Consider the following 20,874-nt stretch of genomic DNA (forward strand, 5'->3'; position numbering starts at 1 on the left):
CGGACAAACTACAGGATCACCAAGTGATCAGCTGCAGCAACATTGAGAACCTTATTGAGTATTTGTGCTGTGAGGACCTAAAGAAAGAGTGCATGTACAGAGAGTGCTCCCTTTGCTAAGCAAAAGAGCTTCAACATCTGACTTTGATGCTGGTGAGCAGACATGGTGGAGAGATAGAGAAGAAAAACGGAGAGTGAAACATGGAGAAGTTCACTGTACATTTGACAGTAAAAGAAAAGGTGTGTGGCACACTGCAGATTCTACTGGAGGACTTCTCCGAAGGATTGAAAGAGAAGTTGGAGAAACACATGTATAACATTCGACACCAATACTCCAAACTGAGAGAATTGAAAGAGAATCTGCATAAAGAGGAGATCATCGTGCATATTGACTTTGCAGAGAACTACCTGTGTAAATACACCAGTGAAATCCAGGCAGTTCACTTTGGTGATTCTCACAAGAAGGTGACCCTCCACACCTGTGTTGGATATACCACAAATGATAATGATACAGTTTCACTTTGCTCACTGAACTCTTCTATGCGGATGACCCCTTTGCTATCTGGGCCCATCTCTCAAAAACACTGGCCTACTTCCTTGAGCTCTACACATCGGCTACTTTTGGAATCTTACTTTGTCTTATATTAATTAAATGTTTAAAAATGGTTGTTGTTCAAAATGTTTGCAATAAAATATTGTTTTCATATTTGTTCTGTTTTTTACATAGATGTCATTTCCACCACAACCATATTTTTTAGGTAAATTAGTATATTATGTATAATTTACATTGATTGATTTGTTTTAGATAGGGAAATCATATGGTTGTTATCATAATCTCAAAAAAAGGTTGGGTGGAAATATCTTATTATTCATGATAAATAAATGTTTTCAGCTGTCACAAAGGCAAGTTTATACGTTCAGGCGTCGTGTTGAATTGTTGTGGTCCTCTGTAGCTCAGCTGGTAGAGCACGGCGCTTGTAACGCCAAGGTAGTGGGTTCGATCCCCGGGACCACCCATACACAAAAATGTATGCACGCATGACTGTAAGTCGCTTTGGATAAAAGCGTCTGCTAAATGGCATATTATTATTATTATTATTTAATATTAGGAAAACCTTAAAAATCCTTTAAAATAAGATTAAATACAAGTTAATATAAAAATGTATAAGAAATGTGTTATAAATTAATTGTATGATATTTCATTTTCAATTAAAATGGATGTTTAATGACGTGATGGAAATGACATTTGTCTATGGCTATCTGAGAAAAATGACAAAAATATATACATTCCTGAACAGTACGATCGCAGCCAATATCAGATATTGTTTCTAGACAAATCAAAGACAATTATAATACTGTTAAAATGGTGTTTCAATAAGTTTTAATTTCTGAAAGCTTGCAGGGCCAAAGTGCAGAATCACCCAGCTACATACCGGAAAATTACAATCAAACGATAGCCACACAACACAGCACAGTATCAACCAGTTAATTACTCAAAAGCCATGCAGGGTAGTGTAAAAGTATCTTTAATATGTAGTCTGCAGGATATGTGACATATTGACAATGTATTTTGATGGGAGTGGATTTTTTAACAAGCACGTATCTACATCAGTGAACAAAAACAAACAAATGAACCAAAACATTGTGGCCATTACATATTCCAGTTGATCCTTAAGAAACAAAGGAAGTGTGTGCAGAAGTAAAGTTCATACATGTAGGACACTTTCCAACACTTTAGGAGAGCCTATTCATTCCTCCCTTCACTGATGTGTATACATTGGATTAGTGAAAGCAAGATGATCACTCTTTTAAGCAGTTTCACCAACTAAATACGCCAATTACCACACCTGTGATGGTACCCTAGAGGCTCTGGAGCTGCCCAGAAAACTATAACCAAAGGCACACACACACACACACACACACCACTAGAGAGCAGTCTTTTCAAACAGCTCTTACACTAAAAGGGCATTATCAGCATTTTCACAATATTATTCCAACCTCATAGTGTGGAAATACATATAGAAAACACTGGAAAATCCTGTTTTTGACTGCACTGGGCCTTTAAGGTCCACAGCATCATGAACTTTACTAAGTTCCAGGTCATAGTATTTCTAAAGTAGATTCTCGGTCCAGAACACTTTCTGCCACTCTGGTTCAGGCTTCAGTCCCACTCCCTGTCCAGTATTCCATACTCCAACAGAGGCTGGTCCATCATCAACTGAGCCACACTCACAAACCCTACAGTCTGTGTGTGTGAGAAAGAGAGTGAGACAGAGAGAGTGTGAGAGAGAGAGAGAGAGACAAGTATGGTTACACCAGGTACTACCTGATCTTGTCCAATAAGAAACACTCATTTTTATTTTCTGTTGTAAAATGTTTTGCTACACGACCCTTTTCATGTTGTTCCACTATACCCCACAGTGCCCTCTAGTGGTTCCCACCTCCACTAGTGCCACTGCCAGAGATGACCAGATGATGAGACGCAGAACAAAAAGCAAGGCCTCCTCCAGCTTCACCTGGCAGCCCTGAGAGAGAGGACACACACACAACTGAGTAAGGGGAGTGCCATCTCTCTGGAATGAAATGCTGCCCAGGTGTGTATGTACATACATACCTTTGGATCACCACAGTGGGCCAGGGCTGGTGTATGTGTGTGTGTGTGTGTGTGTGTGTACCTTTTGATATAGTAGCCCGGGCAGCTCCAGGGTACCATTACAGATGTGGTAGGTGGAGATACAGCAGCTGTGAGGTACACTGCCCCGCCCACTGTGGTTAAACCAGGGCGTGGCCAACCAGTCACGGTAGTCATAGATACCACAGCACTGCAACTGGAGAGGATTCACATCACAGATAGTCATTAGATCAGTTCAGATCATGATCACACACACACACACACACACACACACCTCTTTCTGTGTGGCGTCCACAGCATTGGATCCTGGGTCCTGACTGCTTCCTGTGTATCTTCGAAAGACACTCCTGAAGGGAGCCAGCTCTAAGTCCACCTGAACACAGGTCAGTCACATCATGTTATTTATCATAACTATAACATACATTGAGAGTACAAAACATTAAGGACACCTTCCTAATTTTGAGTTGCACCCCCCCACTTTTGCCCTCAGAACAGCCTCAATTCATCGGGGCATGGACTCTACGAGGTGTCGAAAGCATTCCACAGGGATGCTGGCCCATGTTGACTCCAATGATTCCCACAGTTATGTCAAGTTGGCTGGATGTCCTTTGGGTGTTGGACCATTCTTGATACACACGGGAAACTGTTGAGTGTGAAAAACCCAGCAGCATTGCAGTTCTTGACACAAACCGGTGTGCCTGGCACTTACTACCATACCCTGTTCAAAGGCACTTTCACCTGGTCAGTCTATGTCATGGAAAGAGAAGGTGTCCTTAATGTTTTTTACACTCAGTGTAGAATGTCAAATATGGGGATGTGTGCTCTTTTGGTAGTTTTGTAAAGCCATATCTAAGTACCTTTCCTGCGTTGACATAGGCTAGAGCAGCAGCAGTTGCCTCCAGGCAGAAAACCATGACCAGCAGATAGACAAACTGAAACGGCCAAGCACCATGACAACAGATAAGGTGATAAGCTCCATCCAAAACTGTAGAAAATACATACATTTTATTCTATTCAGACACACAAACACAGACTCTCTCTCTCTCTCACCACGGCCTGTAGCCAGGCTGACTTTCTGAGGGACACCCAGATGCCCAGTCCTCCGCTGGCCAATAGCAAGGTAGCGCTGGCCAGAGCTAGGCATGCTGGGAGGATGATGTATGTGTGGGCGAAGAACAGGCCATTGTGTCTGTAGATCAACAACAAGTACATACCACTCAGACCTACCATCAGACCTGCCAGCTAGAGAGGGAGGGAGAGATAGGGAGGGAGGGATAGGTAGGGAAAGATAGGGAGGAAGGGATAGGGAGGGAGAGATAGAGAGGGAGAGATAGATAGATAGAGAGGGAGAGATAGATAGAGAGGGAGAGGGAGAGAGAGAGATAGAGAGGGAGGGAGGGAACGAGAAAAAGAGAGGGAGACAGAGAGACAGTGTGTTTATCATATCATTCAGTAGCCAACAATTCTTGTGAGGGTGCAGTGCAGAAATAACTAATTCAGCAAAAAAAAACGTATTTGAAGAAACGTTAATCTTTCATAAACATTTTGTGTGCGCGTGTAAAATAATTAAATCCCACTCTAGGTCTGAGGCTTTCTTAGTTCTCACTGAATCTAATTACACACACGAGATGCCATCTTTTCAGTTAGTCATGTGGATTCAACAGCATCTAGGCAATTAATCAGTAAACATGCAGCAAGAATGAATAGAAGACAGAGAAAAGGAGTGGTGGAAACACTTCCTATAACATATTCTAAGCTGTTTGCTGTATAATGCAAAGCAAATTCTGTCTTTTAATGATATACATTACAGTCTTTCAATGGACAAAATTAACAATACATATCAAAAGTGCATAGAAATATGCAATAGGCTGAAGTCAAATAATTATTGCAATATGTATAATGATTTGCCATTCCTTAACATATGTTAGCTTAAACAGTTTTACAGGACATACAATGCAGAAGCACATTATGGTCAGCGGTGTATCTGATTTGCTTAGTGCTGTAAGATCTTACCCATAGAAGTTGGCAAGTTATCTGAATAACTATTTTAAAAGCTCGTCGTCTTGTTTCACCCATTTTATGTTAATGAGCAGTGTTCTGTGTAGTTTGAGGAAGTTATATATTTACTTAGTCACTGAGTTTACTCCATACAGCACAGACATTCCACCACAGAATAATGTCAAGTTGTAATATCAAGAAACAATACAAGGTGGAAAAATTAAGTTAACCAATTCCAAATCAAAAGTGTGCACGCAAAACTTGCCGTCTTTCGTTTTTCTCCAACCGCATCAAATTATTCAGGCATTTCTCAAGAGAGAGAGAATCAGAAGCATGACAGTGACGAGGAAGTACAGCGGGGAAGGAGTTTAAATTAACCCCATAGATCTCAATTGGTGCCTGAGCAGAGCTGGTGTATACTTAAGTGATAATGCCCGAGAAGCCGGTGTTTGTTGGATATATTGGCACGGGTGTTAGGCCCGAGACAAAGACAAACCGTGCCAATATATCCAACAAACACCGAGAACATACATATTCAAATAATGATTGACATATTTTCATTAAAAACGTTATTTGTATTAATTTATTGTAATATTTCATCCTTCCACAAGATATAGACCCAACACAAATCTAAGGTTGCTAGAGACGCGACCCAGTCGTTGGTTCTAAATCAGGGGTGTCAAACGTCCGGCCCGCGGGCCGGATCAGGCCCGCAAACGGGTTTAATCCGGCCCGCGAGATGATTTTGAAAAAAAACAAAAAAACAACAACTTTTTTGTAAAGTATAAAAATGCGCTGCAATTTTTCAATAAAACATACTGCTGTTCCAATTGCGTCCACTGGATGGCGCAATAGCAATTGTGTTAAGCTACCTCATCCCTATATTGTTATTTATTTTGCTCATTTGTACCCCAGTATCTCTATTTGCACATCATCTCTTGCACATCTATCATTCCAGTGTTAATACTAATTGTAATTATTTTGCACTATAGCCTATTTTATTGCCTTACCTCCATAACTTGCTAAATTTGCACACACTGTATATTATATGTATTTCTGTTGTATTTTTGACTTTGTTTTGTTTTACCCCATATGTAACTCTGTGTTGTTGTTTTTATCGCACTGCTTTGCTTTATCTTGGCCAGGTCGCAGTTGTAAATGAGAACTTGTTCTCAACTGGTTTACCTGGTTAAATAAAGGTGAAATAAAAATAAATAAAAGCAAGCAAACTGTTTATACCGGGGCAGAGCAAGTAGGTCAAGCACGTGCAGCCAATGAGCTACTTTGTTTTGCCCGCGATATTTATTACGGCTTCTACTTTTAACATTATGTGCTTTGGCACCCTCATTGCCCCAATATGTCTCTGTCAAAAAAGAGAAAAGTGGACGCAGAGTGCAGAGTGTTCCAAGAAAAATGGTCATCCTATTTATTCACGGAATTGAATGGGAAAGCTGTATGTTTGGTGTGTTCAGAGCATGTTGCAGTGCTGAAAGAATATAACCTTCGTCGCCACTATGTGAGTCTTCATGCCGACAAATATGACAACTTTCAAGGACAGCGGAGATGAGAGAAGGTGAATGAACTGTTGGCGGGTCTGAAGAAACAGCAGTCTGTGTTTACTCACAGCCGAGACATCAGTGACGCTGCAGTGAAAGCTAGCTACCTCATTGCTAATGAAATCGCAGTGGCTTCAAAACCATTTAGTGAGGGTGAATTTGTAAAAACATGCATGATGAAGGCAGCGGAGATTGTGTGCCCTGAAAAGCGGCAGGCTTTTGCAAATATCAGCCTGACAAGAAACACAGTTGCAGACAGGATTTCCGATCTTTCAGTGGATTTGGACAGCCAGTTGAAGCAAAAAGTAAAGTCATTTATTGCGTTTTCGGTTGCAATTGATGAAAGCACGGACATTACAGATGTTGCACAACTGGCCATTTTCATCCGCGGAGTTGATGACACATTGACCGTCACCGAGGAGTTCGTGGAGTTGGTGCCGATGACAGATACAACGACAGCAGCTGATATTTTTACCGCACTCGTCGGCGCGCTGGACAGGGTCGGAGTGGACTGGTCCCGCGCTGTCAGCCTGGCTACAGATGGTGCGCCCTCAATGATCGGGAAAAAAGCAGGCGTTGTGACAAAGTTCAGAGAGAAAGTGCAATCTGCAAATGGAGGACGTGATTTTTTGACTTTTCACTGTATTTTGCACCAGGAGGCTTTGTGTTGCAAGTCATTAAAGATGGATAACGTCATGAAGGTGGTCATCCAAACTGTTAATTTCATCCGATCCAGAAGCTGCCAGTTTGACAGCCTTCTCAGAGAGAAAGACCACATCTATGGCCTGCCATACCACACTGAGGTAAGATGGTTAAGCCGAGGTGCTGTGCTGAGGCGTTTCTTTGATTTATGAGAAGAAATTGAACAGTTCATGGAAGAAAAGGGCAAACCAGTGTTAGAATTTCATTCCGCAGAATGGATGCAGGACCTTGCATTTATGGTGGATGTTACAGAGCACCTGAATAACTTGAACAAACAGCTGCAAGGGCGCAACAAAGTTGTCACGCAGTATTATGACAGCATACGTTCTTTCAAGTTGAAGCTGTCATTGTGGGAGACGCAACTTGCCGGTGGTGATGCAGCTCACTTCCCCTGTCTGAAAAATGTGTGCGCGACCCAACATGTGGCAGACATGAAGCGGTTCAAAGATAAAATAACGGGACTGTTACGGGAGTTTGAGCAACGCTTTCAGATTTATGTTTATATGTTTTTATGTTGATGTGCTATTGTTTTTAATTGTTTTTATTTTATTTGTATATTTAACCTATTCTTGACTCTGTGGTTCTTGCACTTGTTTGGGGAACAGGATTTCATTATTTTTATCTACATTTCTGCCTGAGAAATGACACCCTGATATAGTTCTGTGATCTGTGATATACTTCTGTGAATCACTGAGACATTGTGTGTTTGTGTGTTCTTTGTCCTCAGAACTTTCAAATAACTTGAGGTGTTTTATGATTAATAGTGATGTTGTGCTTTTGGACACTGTCCTCAGGCTCCAGCTTTATGTTTATATGTTTTTATGTTGATGTGCTATTGTTTTTAATTGATTTTATTTTATTTGTATATTTAACCTATTCTTGACTCTGTGGTTCTTGCACTTGTTTGGGGAACAGGATTTCATTATTTTTATCTACATTTCTGCCTGAGAAATGACACCCTGATATAGTTCTGTGATCTGTGAAACAGTTCTGTTAATCACTGAGGCATTGTGTGTTTGTGTGTTCTTTTTCTTTAGAATTGTTTTATGATTAATAGTGATGTTGTGCTTGTACTATTTTGGACACACTGTCCTCAGGCTCCAGCTTTATGTTGTATGTTGATCGTATTAAAACAAAGAAAACTATCTGAAGTTGTTGTTTTTAAGTTATATATACCATGATTTTTCCGGTCCGGCCCACTTGGGAATAGATTTTCCTCCATGTGGCCCCTGAGCTAAAATGAGTTTGACACCCCTGTTCTAAATGTTCCATTGCCATACTGGCTGGCAACGTTCTTATCCCTTGCTTGCTATCTAGCCTACTACGGCTAATTTACAGTTATGTCAAAAAATTCAGCCAGAATAACAGCCAGCAAAGTAGCGGCATTTGCATTTGTTTAAGCTGTTTTCTAGTGAAATGTATTTGGTACATCCATAACAATGAGCTAATGAGGCGCGATTTCGCCTGGCTGAGAATGTGCTCACTAGTCAGGACACTGTTGTTCAGAGGAGCTAGCAAACAACCCAGCTACAATAACACAACCACTTCAAACTGAAGCTGGAAAGACTGCACATGAGCTGCGTTTCGTTTTACCTTTTTTCAATGGATTTAAAAAATATATATATTCATACAAATTATCCCAGCTGATTCATGATTTCGACTGGCTGAGAAACGCTGCCTGCCTTTCGAATTTGAATATTGAAACAGTTGCAAATGTCGGAGAGTCAGACAGCAAGGTTTATACAAATCTCCACTGTTGAAAACTAAATATAAGTCTAAAAGAAATGTGAGATAATGTCTAGATTCTTTATATAGTGGAGATCAAGTTTATAAAGTGCCTGACTGGGTTGATGAGACAGTGGGTTGCGCAGTCAGATGGAACAGTGTAAATAGGCATTTTAACGTCATAGATTTAGCTGGTGGTAACTTGTGGAATAGACAACAGCTGGAATGTTGTTTTAACCAATCAGCATTCAGGATTAGACCCACCTGTTGAATAAAGCTATATGGTACATCACTGCTCCTCCTCTCACATCAATCAATCAATCAGTCATATGTTTTCAGTATGCAAGTGCAGACAGACAAGACAGAAATAGATGGGTGTGTGGCACCCTCTGTTGGGTGGGGTGGGCTGACATTGGTGAGCGCATCCCATCAGTTATGTGCTCATCCCAGTCATCAGATTGTCTCATCCTTGCTGTAGGCCTATGCTGACATGAACAATTCCACATTTAGATTGTAAACATTTACATGTCTTATTCTCAAAGACAACCTCCATTCTAGAAAAAAAAAACATAACTTCAGGCACTACAGCGAAAGACAGTATGTCAGCTTAGGTAGTGCTACGACCATACGAACATACATAACAAATGGAGCCAGTGACAGGCATAGGAGAATGTCCAGGGTCGCGTTCAGAAGGCACAAAACAGGAGAAAACATTTAGAAATGAAGGAGGATCTACTTGAACTAAGGTGCTCATTTTCTTCACCCATTTTCAGGTGAAACATTCTGAACCTATACATTTGCAGATATAAATATATTAATGTGGAGCTAACCAGGTCCCTATCCTACATGATGAGAGGTGATGATCTGTTCTACACAATATATTTTTATCTGAATATCCTGTAGCGTTGTGTCCTCCTGAATGGATATGAGAACCCTGCACTTCCTCATTAGTCTGCGTAGCAAGCAGTCTCATTGGCTGAGTTGTGGATGTGACGGGCCAATCAGCATCCTGGTCCTCTATGTTTGTGGTTTGAGTTGTCAGCTACCAGCTGGAGGTCCAGAGTTCAACTTCAGTCTTCAGATCCACAGTTCAATGCAGTGGTCTGTGTGTGTGTGTATGTGAGTGTGTGTGAATTCTCCTGTGTGTGTATCTAGTCCTCTAGGTCCAGATCTCAGTAGGCACCATGCCCTCTTTGGTCCCAACAGAAGGCATTAGGTTCTGTTCTGAGAGGAAGTCCAGAGGGAATTGAACCAGGAACCCTCTGGTCCTCCTTAGCTCCTCCTGGGCTTTACCTGGGTCAGACTGGGCCAGGCCTGGGTTCGTCTGGTAACTCTCTAACTCAGACATGTTACGAACCAGGGAGGACGGCAGGCACCGGAACACCTGGAGAGAGAGGAGGGAGGGAGGGAGAACAAGAGAGAAAGAGAGAGTAAAGTGAGTTAAATGTCACATTCACAAAGGAGGTTGCGCACACACACACACACACATACACACACACCTTCTCATAGATGGTTGCGTTGCGTCCAGCGGTTGTCATCCAGACATCCTTATAGAAGCGGTCAGAGACAGGGTCAGACACATCAATGGTCGTGTCCGTATGAGCGCCAAGGATAGTCCTGACAAGAGAGAACACACACACACAATGAGATGATATGTGTATTGTCTTAGTGATCAGATAAGGACCAAAAGAACAGTTATACACACCCAAACCACCCAAGGCATAGCTGTAGTGTGTGTGTGTGTGTGTGTGTGTGTACCTGAAACACTCTAGACGTAGCGCCAGTGCGTAACGTCCAGCCTGGTACTCCTGTCCGTCCATCACCGCGGTAACGGTCTCAGAGTCCTCAATGATCACCGCCACCTCGCTGTCACGCTTCCCCAACATGCTGCGGTCGTTGATGTTGGCCGAACCTAACACACACACACACACACACAGTGAAAACGCATCAGATTGCAGCCAACACCAATGAGATGAACACAGAGGCTGCAGTTCACTCATTCACCAGCAGAGGGATCAAGGGTAAAAACTGAGGCTCCGTCTAACTCTAAACATCACTTTGTGAAAGCTGCCAATTCTTAGTCGTGCTTGTTATATGAACATGAAACATGTTGAATACTTTTTGTTTCTCACTCCCTGAAATCACTTCATGAAAACATACTCACACAAGACTCCCTTGTCCCCACCCCCAACACACACACACCTATGATGACGGTGTTGTCATCTGTGATGAGCATCTTGCTGTGGACGTAGATGAGCTCTGTGACCAGGCGTCCCTCCAGTTCAGCGTGGGTCCTCAGACCACAGAACGAGATGTAGTTCATCCACTGGAGCTCATCCACTGAAACACACACACGGTTAGTTCTCAGACCACAGAACCATATGGAGTTCATCTACTGGAGGTGTGTGTGTGTGTCATGATTTGTATGTGAGAATATTATTATCCTTACTTTCTTTCTTCAGCTGGGAGATGATGGAGTATTCACCTCTGATCATGGTCCTAAAGAGGATAGGAGAGCTCAGTTAATAATGAAAACAGTGCATGTGTGTGGGTGTGTGCGCACGTGTGTGTGTGTGTCACCTGTAGTTGAAGTGCATGACGGCCTGGAGGGCGTTTCCTCCCCCTGTTGTGATGTCACCTTCAAACCCAGGAAGTAGTGGAGTCACCACGTACACACGGAACTTCTTGCCCTCCCTACAGAAAGATACAAACACATGAAATACTGCACCTCACACACCTTCACCTTACACACCAACACCAGCACACACACACTAAAACACACACACACCTTGCACACCAACACACACATACTTGTGAGCTCTGAGGATCCTCTCGATGAGCGCTTCTCCGATCTTGTTATGGACCATCTTGTTGTCAGCACAACTGATGAAAAACTGGTTCTAATGAGAGAGAGAGAGAGAGAGAGAGAGAGAGAGAGAGAGAGAGAGGAGAGAGAGAAGAGAGAGAAGAGAGAGAGATAGGGATAGATAGAGAGAGAGAGAGAGAGATAGAGAGAAGAAAGGGAGAGATAGAGAGAAGAGAGAGAGATAGAGAGAAGTATATATATATATATATATATATACTGTATATATATTTTCTGTTGTATTTCTGACTTTATGTTTTTTTTTACCCCATATGTAACTCTGTGTTGTTTTTATTGCACTACTTTGCTTTATCTTGGCCAGGTCGCAGTTGTAAATGAGAACCTGTTCTCAACTGGCTTACCTGGTTAAATAAAGGTGAAATAAAATAAAAAAATAAAAAAAGAAAGGGAGAGATAGAGAGAAGAGAGAGAGAGATAGAAGAGAGAGAGAAAGACAGGAGAGAGAGAGCGAAAGGAGAGAGAGAGGTGAAGAGTGGTAAAGCAGAAGACGGTAGGGCCACTCACTGGTATTGTTATGTAGTGATTTGTTGTGTATGTAGTGTTATGTCGCGCTATAAGGTGTGTACGTACCTTTACGTAGTTGAGGTGCTATGGATTGCTAGTACTAAGGAGTGTATGTAGTGCTATGCAGTGTTATGTAGTGGTATGTACAGTGTTTGTACCTCTATGTAGATGAAGTGCTTGCTCCTGGCGATGGTCTGGAGGTAGGCGTTGTGGATGGACTCCTCATGGTACTTAATACCTGCTGACCAGTCTGCTGCTGACCGCAACACCTGGACAGGACAACACAGGTTAGTGTGTCACTAGTGTGTGTGTGTGTGTGTGTGTGTGTGTGTCTTACCTGTACTCTAGTGGGAACACAGTCGGGCACCTGGTACCTCAGCTCGCTGGCACTGCTGTGAGACTTGGGCAGGAGGTACGGGTAGGAGAGAGAATGATACTTAGGCTTCATTATCTACAGAGAGAAAGAAGGGATAGAGAGATGTGGAAAAGGAGCTCTCAATTCAATGAGGCACTTGAAGTCGGGTGTGTGTCTGACCTTACAGAAGTTCCAGCGCTGTATGAAGTGTCTGGCCACGTCCCTGGCAGCCTTCCCATGGACCACAGAGGAGATGTCATGCCACGGCATCCTGGGAGTGGTGTACCTGTCAATGAAGTCTGGAGAGAGAAGGAGAGAGAGAGGAAAACTACTGTCAAATTTAGTGTGTGCACTAGCGTGTGTGAGTGCATGTTTGTGTGTGGTGGGGAGGGGTTGCTTGTGTGTGTCACTGATCTGATCCCTCTCTCTCTCTGTCTGTCTTTCTCTGTTACATTCTCTCTCTCATGTGTGTTTAGACAAACTCCTAAACAGCTTCTTTCCCCTGGCCATAAATGTCTAACTACTACTGCTCCCCCTCACACCTACACTCAAATGATTATTGATTCGATTTATTACTACCAGTACTTTTTATTTATTTAACTAGGCAAGTCAGTTAAGAACAAATTCTTATTTACAATGACGGCCTACACCGGCCAAACCCGGACGACGCTGGGCCAATTGTGCGCCGCCCTATGGCACTCCCAATCACGGCCGGTTGTGATACAGCCTGGAATCGAACCAGGGGATCTGTAGTGACGCCTCAAGCACTGAGATGCAGTGCCTTAGACCACTGCACCACTCAGGTCAGACACACACACACCCGACTCAAGTGCCTCATTGAATTGAGAGCTCCTTTTCCACATCTCTCTATCCCTTCTTTCTCTCTGTGTGTGTGTGTGAGTCCTACCGTCAAAGGGTTTCTCCAGCTGTATCCAGTCCTTGTAGACAAAGTTGCAATAGTCTTTTCCGTGCCAGAACCTGGTGTCACCCTTCAGCTCTCCTACACCTGTCTGGAGGCTTCGCACTGAACCACTGCCTACAAACACACACACACACACACACACACACACACACACACGAAAGAGAGAACATAACAGAGAAAGAAAGAGAGAGGGGTCAGATCAGTGACACACACACACACACACACACACTCACACACAAACGTACCAGCGCTGTCCAGGGAGCTGATGCTGTCTGCATGCTGCAGAGAGTGTTTGTGGAGGTGTTTGACCAGGGAGAAGTGCATCTTCCTGGTTCGACCAATCCCCTTCAGCCGTGGAAGCTCCACCCCTGGGTTGCCAGGCAGTGATTGGTTGCCTCCGTTGCTATTGGCGGCACCATCGGTAGAGGACACTCCCCTACTGGAGGGATGGTGGGTGGAGCTCTGAGGCTGAAGGTGAGAGAGGTCAGAGGTTAGAGGTCAGGATAAAGGTTAGGGTCACCTATTTTTGTGGTTTTATGTACATTCAAAAGGTTTTTACTGTTCCAAGTTTGTGTCTGTGTGTGCGTCTGACCTGCTCCATCTCCAGGGCAACAGAGCGTGTCACACTCCCCACGTCTGTCAGGCGATGCTCTCGGTCATCCCAGCGACCGTACGCCAGGTCAATCCCGCCAACGAAGGCCACTGATTGGTCGATGACGATGATCTTCTCGTGATGCGCCCACAGGTACACAGACGACGACACATGGTCCGGGTGGCGCATCACCTGAAGGAAAAACACACACACATTTAATACACACACAGACACACAGACACAGACACACAGACACAGTCCTACCTTGATGTTGGGGTGCAGGTGTATTAATGTTCTCTTGCTGTATTCACTGTTGATGCCCAGAGCTAGCTCCACCTCCTTATACAGCATCACAAAAATGTGAACCCCCTGTTGCTGTTGGGAGAGAGAGAGAGAGAGAGAGAGAGAGAGAGAGAGAGAGAGAGAGAGAGAGAGAGAGAGAGAGAGAGAGAGAGAGAGAGAGAGAGAGAGAGAGAGAGAGAGAGAGAGAGAGAGAGAGAGAGAGAGAGAGAGAGAGAGAGAGAGAGAGACGGAGAGAGTGAGAGAGGGTGTATGGGCCAATTCCAACGTTCCTATTATATTAGCTAACATGTGAGTGATACTGCAGTATCAATGGTTATATAAATGTCATCTGGAATAACAAGTGTAAACTCACTGCTTTGCGTTTGAGGATGCAGTCCAGTCTCCATTTGTTTCCCTCCACAACTGGCCTCTTCAGGAAGATCTCTGGACTCAACCTACACACACGCACACATACACACACACACGCACACACCAAAACCTATTAGTGACATGTGGTAAGCTGTTCAAGCAGTTTGATGAGCGAACTACTTTGCATTGTACAGTGTCTGTTGGACTTCATCAATTTTTAACCAAAATGTTTGACAAGAAGTCGACGTACAGCACATCAGTTACTAGTGTAGTGAGAGGTGAGCCAGGTGAGCAACATGAGTCTTGTAAGGTTCCAGAAACTCCTTAGGCCCCTCTGCCAACAGGTGTTAGAAACAGAATGCAGCTAGCATTACATTACACTGCTACAGATTTATACAAAGTCACTTATCAGGAGTCGACTGTAAGAATACTGTACAGGTTTTTGATCTGGGACTGGTAAACTACACTAGACATAAACAGACTGTATTTACAGTCTGCCTGGGTGATGACTTGTAGCTGTGTTATGTTGCTGTGTTTATTCACACATTAACTGCTGACAGCAGTGTCTATTTCCATACACACTCACACACAAACACACACACACATACACACACACACACACACACATACACACACACACATACATACACATAAACACACATACACGCACATACCACCAGTCAGTGATGAAGATCTCTTCTTTAGCCTCTTCCAGAGCATCGGCCACGTCCTCCATGTAGGTCTTCCCATTCACATACCTACACACACATACACACACACACACACACACACATACACACACACACACACACACACACACACACACACACACACACACACACACACACACACACACACACACACACACACACACACACACACAAACTCATTGGTCAACACCCTCTCCTAGTTCCTCATTTATCATAACAGAACATTTTAGATGCAGATGTCACTTGACAGTTCCAGTCAACCAAACCCACATGATGTTGACAGACAGACAGGCATAGAGAAAAGCTCACAGACACACACACTTCACTTTCGATCTAACTACTAAACTTAACATTGACAATACTTACATCTAACTACTAAACTTAACATTGACTAAACTTACATCTAACTACTAAACTTAACTTTGACAACATTTTCCATCTAACTACTACACTAAACATTGACAACATTTTCCAACTACTAAACTTAACATTGACTAAACTTACATCTAACTACTAAACTTAACATTGACTAAACTTACATCTAACTACTAAACTTAACATTGACTAAACTTACATCTAACTACTAAACTTTACATGAGTTTTAAAACATTTTTTTGGTTGATTCTAGACCTATCCGCTGCCTTTGATAATGTGAACCATCAGATCCTCCTCTCCACCCTCTCCGAGTTGGGCATCTCCGGCGCTGCTCACTCTTGGATTGCGTCCTACCTGACAGGTCGCTCCTACCGTGGCGAGAATCTGTCTCCGCACCACGTGCTCTCACCAGGGCTCAGTTCTAGGCCCCTTCCTATTCTCTCTATACACCAAGTTACTTGGCTCTGTCATATCCTCACATGGTCTCTCCTATCATTGCTACGCAGACGACACAATTAATTTTCTCCTTTTCCCCTTCTGATAACCAGGTGGCGAATCGCATCTCTGCATGTCTGGCAGACATATCAGTGTGGATGTCGGATCACCACCTCAAGCTGAACCTCAGCAAGACGGAGCTGCTCTTCCTCCCGGGGAAGGACTGCCCGCTCCATGATCTTGCCATCACGGTTGACAACTCCATTGTGTCCTCCTCCCAGAGTGCAAAGAACCTTGGCGTGACCCTGGACAACACCCTGTCGTTCTCAGCTAACATCAAAGTGGTGACCCGATCCTGCAGGTTCATGCTCTACAACATTCGCAGAGTACAACCCTACCTCACACAGAAAGCAGCACAGGTCCTAATCCAGGCACTTGTCATCTCCCATCTGGATTACTGCAACTCGCTGTTGGCTGGGCTCCCTGTCTGTGCCATTAAACCCCTACAACTTATCCAGAACGCTGCAGCCCGTCTGGTGTTCAACCTCCCCAAGTTTTCTCATGTCACCCCGCTCCTCCGCACACTCCACTGGCTTCCAGTTGAGGCTCGCATCTACTACAAGACCATGGTGCTTGCCTACGGAGCTGTGAGGGGAACGGCACCTCCTTACCTTCAGGCTCTGATCAGACCCTACACCCAAACGAGGGCACTACGTTCATCCACCTCTGGCCTGCTAGCTCCCCTACCTCTACGGAAGCACAGTTCCCGCTCAGCCCAGTCAAAGCTATTCGCTGCTCTGGCACCCCAATGGTGGAACAAGCTCCCCCACGACCCCAGAACAGCAGAGTCACTGACCACCTTCCGGAGACACTTGAAACCCTACCTCTTTAAGGAATACCTGGAATAGTATAAAGTAATCCTTCTCCCCCCCCCCAAAAAAAAAATAGAAAAAAAAGAAAAAAAGAAAAGTGGTTGTCCCACTGGCTATCATAAGTTGAATGCACCAATTTGTAAGTCGCTCTGGATACGAGCGTCTGCTAAATGATGTAAATGTAAATGTAAATTGTTGTTTCCCAGTTTCCATAGTTACCATTTGGCAGGGATGTTCTGCTCCTCCTGAGCAAAGGAACCAAATCGATGGTCTCGTAGAAACGCCCTCCCGTGTTTACGGACAAAGTCTTCTATCGCCTGGCCCCACCACCGAGCATGTCTGTAGCTGTTCAACTTCAGTACAAGGCACCTACACGCACGCACGAACACGCACACACAAAAACAATTACCTCCTTCATCTCCTGGCCCCACCTCCTAGCATGTCTGTACACACACACATACCACACCTGGAGAGGCTGTCGATGCGTACTCCATGTTTGGTCTCTGTGTCTTTGGAGTCCATTTTGATGCTGAACTCTTTGTCCAACAGGAGAACAAAGGATACAGCTCCTGAGTCTGGCTTCATGTAGAAGAGGAACGAATCCTTCACCACCAACCAGCTACACACACATACACACACACACACACACACACACACATACACACAGGGAGAGATACATCAGTGTGTGTGCATGCATGTTTGTGTTTGCATTGTGTGTCTCTATTAGCTTGGCACATCTAGCCACTTGGTTGGATGGGTTCCGCTGGTGTACAGCAATCATTAAGTCATACCACAGATTCTCAATTGGATTGAGGTCTGGGCTTTGACTAGGCCATTCCAAGACATTTAAATGTTTCCCCTTAAACCACTCGAGTGTTGCTTTAGCAGTATGCTTAGGGTCATTGTCCTGCTGGAAGGTGAACCTCCGTCCCAGTCTCACATTTCTAGAAGACTGAAACAGGTTTCCCTCAAGAATTTCCCTGTATTTAGCGCCATCCATCATTTCTTCAATTCTGACCAGTTTCCCAGTCCCTGTTGATAAAAAAACATCCCCACAGCATGATGAGTCTCCCGAGTGGCGCAGTGGTCTAAGGCACTGCATCGCAGTGCTAGCTGTGCCACTAGAGATCCTGGTTTGAATCCAGGCTCTGCTGTAGCCGGCCGCAACCGGGAGACCAATGGGGCGGCGCACAATTTGCCCAGGGGAGGGAATGGCTGGCAGGGAGGTAGCTCAGTTGGTAGAGCATGGCGTTTGCAACGCCAGGGTTGTGGGTTCGATTCCCACGGGGGGCCAGTATGAAAAAAAAAATGTATGCACTAACTGTAAGTCGCTCTGGATAAGAGCGTCTGCTAAATGATAAAAATGTAATGATGCTGCCACCACCATGCTTCACTGTGGGGATGGTGTTCTCGAGGTGTTGGGTTTGCGCCAGACATAGCGTTTTCCTTGATGGCCAAAAAGCTCAATTTTAGTCTCATCTGACCAGAGTACATTCTTCCATATGTTTGGGGAGTCTCCCACATGCCTTTTGGCGAACACCAAATGTGTTTGCTTATTTTTGTCTTTAAACAATGGCTTTTTTCTGGCCACTCTTCCGTAAAGCCCAGCTCTGTGGAGTGTACGGCTTAAAGTGGTCCTATGGACAGATACTCCAATCTCCGCTGTGAAGCTTTGCAGCTCCTTCAGGGTTATCTTTGGTCTCTTTGTTGCCTCTCTGATTAATGCCCTCCTTGCCTGGTCCGTGAGTTTTGGTGGGCGGCCCTCTCTTGGCAGGTTTGTTGTGGTGCCATATTCTTTCAATTTTTTTATAATGGATTTAATGGTGCTCCGTGGGATGTTCAAAGTTTCGGGTATTTTTTTATAACCCAACCCTGATCTGTACATCTCCACAACTTTGTCCCTGACCTGTTTGGAGAGCTCCTTGGTCTTCATGGTGCCGCTTGCTTGGTGGTGCCCCTTGCTTAGTGGTGTTGCAGACTCTGGGGCCTTTAAGATCAGGTGTATATATACTGAGATCATGTGACAGATCATGTGACACTTAGATTGCACATAGGTGGACATTATTTAACTAATTATGTGACTTCTGAAGGTAATTGGTTGCACCAGATCTTATTTAGGGACTTCATATCAAAGGGGGTGACTACATATGCACGCACCACTTTTCCGTTATTTATTTTTGCGAATTTTTTGAAACAAGTTATTTTTTTCATTTCACTTCACCAATTTGGACTATTTTGTGTATGTCCATTACATGAAATCCAAATAAAAATCTATTTAAATTACAGGTTGTAATGCAACAAAATAGGAAAAACGCCAAGGAGGATGAATACTTTTGCAAGGCACTGTATGTGTGAGTACTAACCGTTTAGACCAGCGGTAGCAGACTTCACTGTGACCACAGCAGTTCAAGCCTGGGATACGATGACCTCCAGAACGCTTATGTATCATCCCCTCCCTGAAACACGTTTAAATAATCCATACACAAAATATAACGAATATATTTTCAATAACAATGGGCATGATGCCACAGTCATAAAGACAGCATCTGTAAATAAATCTGATGTTCCTCACAGTCCTTTAGGTCCCAGGTCATGGATGAAGGACATCTGGCTGACGTCTATGAACTCCATCTGAGAGAGAGAAACACTATTAATGGGTATTAGATAAAGAGAGAAGCAGTAGTCGTAGTAGTTCCAGTTCCGGTCGCCTATAGTATAGTCTAGTCTAGTTTAGTAGTACCATAGAGATCCTATTATATTACTAGAGGGGCTATGTCATAAACCCTCAAAGTTCCATAATGGGGCCTAAATGGCAGCCATCTTGTTCAGGGAGAAACCCCCAAAAAATGGCAGCCATCTTGTTCAGGGAGAAATCCAAAACCAGTTTAACTGGAATGAATGTCAGTAGAGGCATAGGTGATGCATTCCCTGCTTTTACTTATGCAGGAAAATAAAAGTAAGTCATGTGATATATCAGAAATTATAAACTGGGTGGTTCGAGCCCTGAATGCTGATTGGCTGAAAGCTGTGGTATATCAGACCGTATACCATGGGTATGACAAAACAGCTCTAATTACGTTGGTAACCAGTTTATAATAGCAATAAGTCACCTCGGGGGTTTGTGATATATGGCCAATATACCACGGCTAAGGGCTGTGTCCTAGCACTCCGCGTTGCGTCGTATGTACATAAGAACAGCCCTTAGCCGTGGTATATTGGCCATATACCACACCCCCTCGGGCCTTATTGCTTAATTGTGTAATGGAATTATAGTCAACCTAAAATATTGTAATATAATTATAAATACAGTTTATACAGGTTATATACACATTTTCTGTATAAATAGCCTCTAAATATATGTAAACAGACCATACATGTCTCAGATTTAGTTTTCTTGGAAAGCTGAGAGTGCTGTTATATGATACAATAGCAGTACTTGTTGCATTTACAACTTGTCTAAGTCCTATCATCAACTGATTTGAGCCAGTGTATGGCTGTGGATTGACTGCATTGTTTGAATGGAATGTTGGCATATTGGTAGTTAATTTGAAAAATTAATGGAATCATTCCTCTAAAACTGTCTGGCTAGCTAACACATACAGTGCAGATAAATTCTTCAAATTCGCTATTTGACACAATATATTATCACAGCACTGGCAAAACATGGTTGACCAACTCCCTGACCACCCATACGTAAAAATGTATGCACGTATGACTGTAAGTCGCTTTGGATAAAAGCGTCTGCTGAATGGCATATTATATTATTATATTATAGTACTCACAGTGTGGTAGTATTTCCTGTATATGGCCATCCTTAGCAGCTTGTTCAGATAATCTTCCAGTTGTTTCTGTACAGGGAACAGAATACATCCAGTATTACTACAGTATAGATGTACTATACAGTACAATGTTTATGCATATATATACTGTATTCTTCTATAAAGTTAATATGACAAACACAC

The 20,874-nt window shown here is 43.5% G+C and overlaps 2 protein-coding genes across 4 annotated transcripts; both read right to left on the reverse strand.

Moving 5' to 3' along the window:
• Nucleotides 1-2,076: 2,076 nt before the first annotated feature.
• On the reverse strand, nucleotides 2,077-4,805 carry LOC311109714 (tetraspanin-3-like). 2 transcript variants are annotated; one of them, XM_084152685.1, is made up of 7 exons: nucleotides 4,645-4,805; nucleotides 3,682-3,873; nucleotides 3,489-3,563; nucleotides 2,906-3,004; nucleotides 2,675-2,827; nucleotides 2,441-2,524; nucleotides 2,077-2,244 (listed from the first exon to the last, which is right to left on the reverse strand). In XM_084152685.1, the coding sequence occupies exons 1-7, from the start codon at nucleotides 4,705-4,707 to the stop codon at nucleotides 2,161-2,163; spliced, it is 750 nt and encodes a 249-aa protein (XP_084008811.1). In that variant the 5' UTR covers nucleotides 4,708-4,805; the 3' UTR covers nucleotides 2,077-2,160. The 2 variants fall into 2 exon arrangements, with proteins under 2 accessions (XP_084008811.1, XP_084008812.1); XM_084152686.1 differs by lacking the exon at nucleotides 2,675-2,827.
• A 3,801-nt stretch (nucleotides 4,806-8,606) lies between these two features.
• Nucleotides 8,607-20,756, reverse strand: LOC311109713 (phospholipase D1-like). Of its 2 annotated transcripts, XM_084152683.1 has the most exons (21): nucleotides 20,695-20,756; nucleotides 19,485-19,543; nucleotides 19,276-19,368; nucleotides 17,379-17,531; nucleotides 17,132-17,281; nucleotides 15,195-15,278; nucleotides 14,525-14,606; nucleotides 14,134-14,244; nucleotides 13,870-14,061; nucleotides 13,523-13,745; nucleotides 13,263-13,391; nucleotides 12,536-12,654; nucleotides 12,338-12,451; nucleotides 12,159-12,269; nucleotides 11,424-11,512; nucleotides 11,193-11,306; nucleotides 11,062-11,111; nucleotides 10,815-10,952; nucleotides 10,371-10,524; nucleotides 10,112-10,229; nucleotides 8,607-9,996 (listed from the first exon to the last, which is right to left on the reverse strand). In XM_084152683.1, exons 1-21 carry the CDS (start codon nucleotides 20,722-20,724, stop codon nucleotides 9,772-9,774), a joined length of 2,538 nt encoding a protein of 845 aa, XP_084008809.1. In that variant the 5' UTR covers nucleotides 20,725-20,756; the 3' UTR covers nucleotides 8,607-9,771. The 2 variants fall into 2 exon arrangements, with proteins under 2 accessions (XP_084008809.1, XP_084008810.1); XM_084152684.1 differs by lacking the exon at nucleotides 20,695-20,756 and having other exon boundaries at nucleotides 17,374-17,531; nucleotides 19,485-19,526.
• Nucleotides 20,757-20,874: the final 118 nt, after the last annotated feature.

This window comes from Coregonus lavaretus (genome assembly GCF_964263955.1).
Source record: "Coregonus lavaretus genome assembly, chromosome: 35".
Taxonomy (NCBI): Eukaryota; Metazoa; Chordata; class Actinopteri; order Salmoniformes; family Salmonidae; genus Coregonus; species Coregonus lavaretus.

What these genes read in the sequence shown, in the direction of transcription:
- LOC311109714 (XM_084152685.1), bottom strand. Translation starts at nt 4,707, where the DNA reads ATGGGTGAAACAAGACGACGAGCTTTTAAAATAGTTATTCAGATAACT. An exon ending in CCTATGTCAACGCAGGAAAG is followed by an intron (nt 3,005 to 3,488) that starts GTACTTAGATAT and finishes ACCTGTGTTCAG; the next exon opens with GTGGACTTAGAGCTGGCTCC. An exon ending in TGGACGCCACACAGAAAGAG is followed by an intron (nt 2,828 to 2,905) that starts GTGTGTGTGTGT and finishes AATCCTCTCCAG; the next exon opens with TTGCAGTGCTGTGGTATCTA.
- LOC311109713 (XM_084152683.1), bottom strand. Translation starts at nt 20,724, where the DNA reads ATGGCCATATACAGGAAATACTACCACACT. An exon ending in GTGTTCCCACTAGAGTACAG is followed by an intron (nt 12,270 to 12,337) that starts GTAAGACACACA and finishes TGTCCTGTCCAG; the next exon opens with GTGTTGCGGTCAGCAGCAGA. An exon ending in CTCCCAGCTGAAGAAAGAAA is followed by an intron (nt 10,953 to 11,061) that starts GTAAGGATAATA and finishes TGTGTGTTTCAG; the next exon opens with TGGATGAGCTCCAGTGGATG.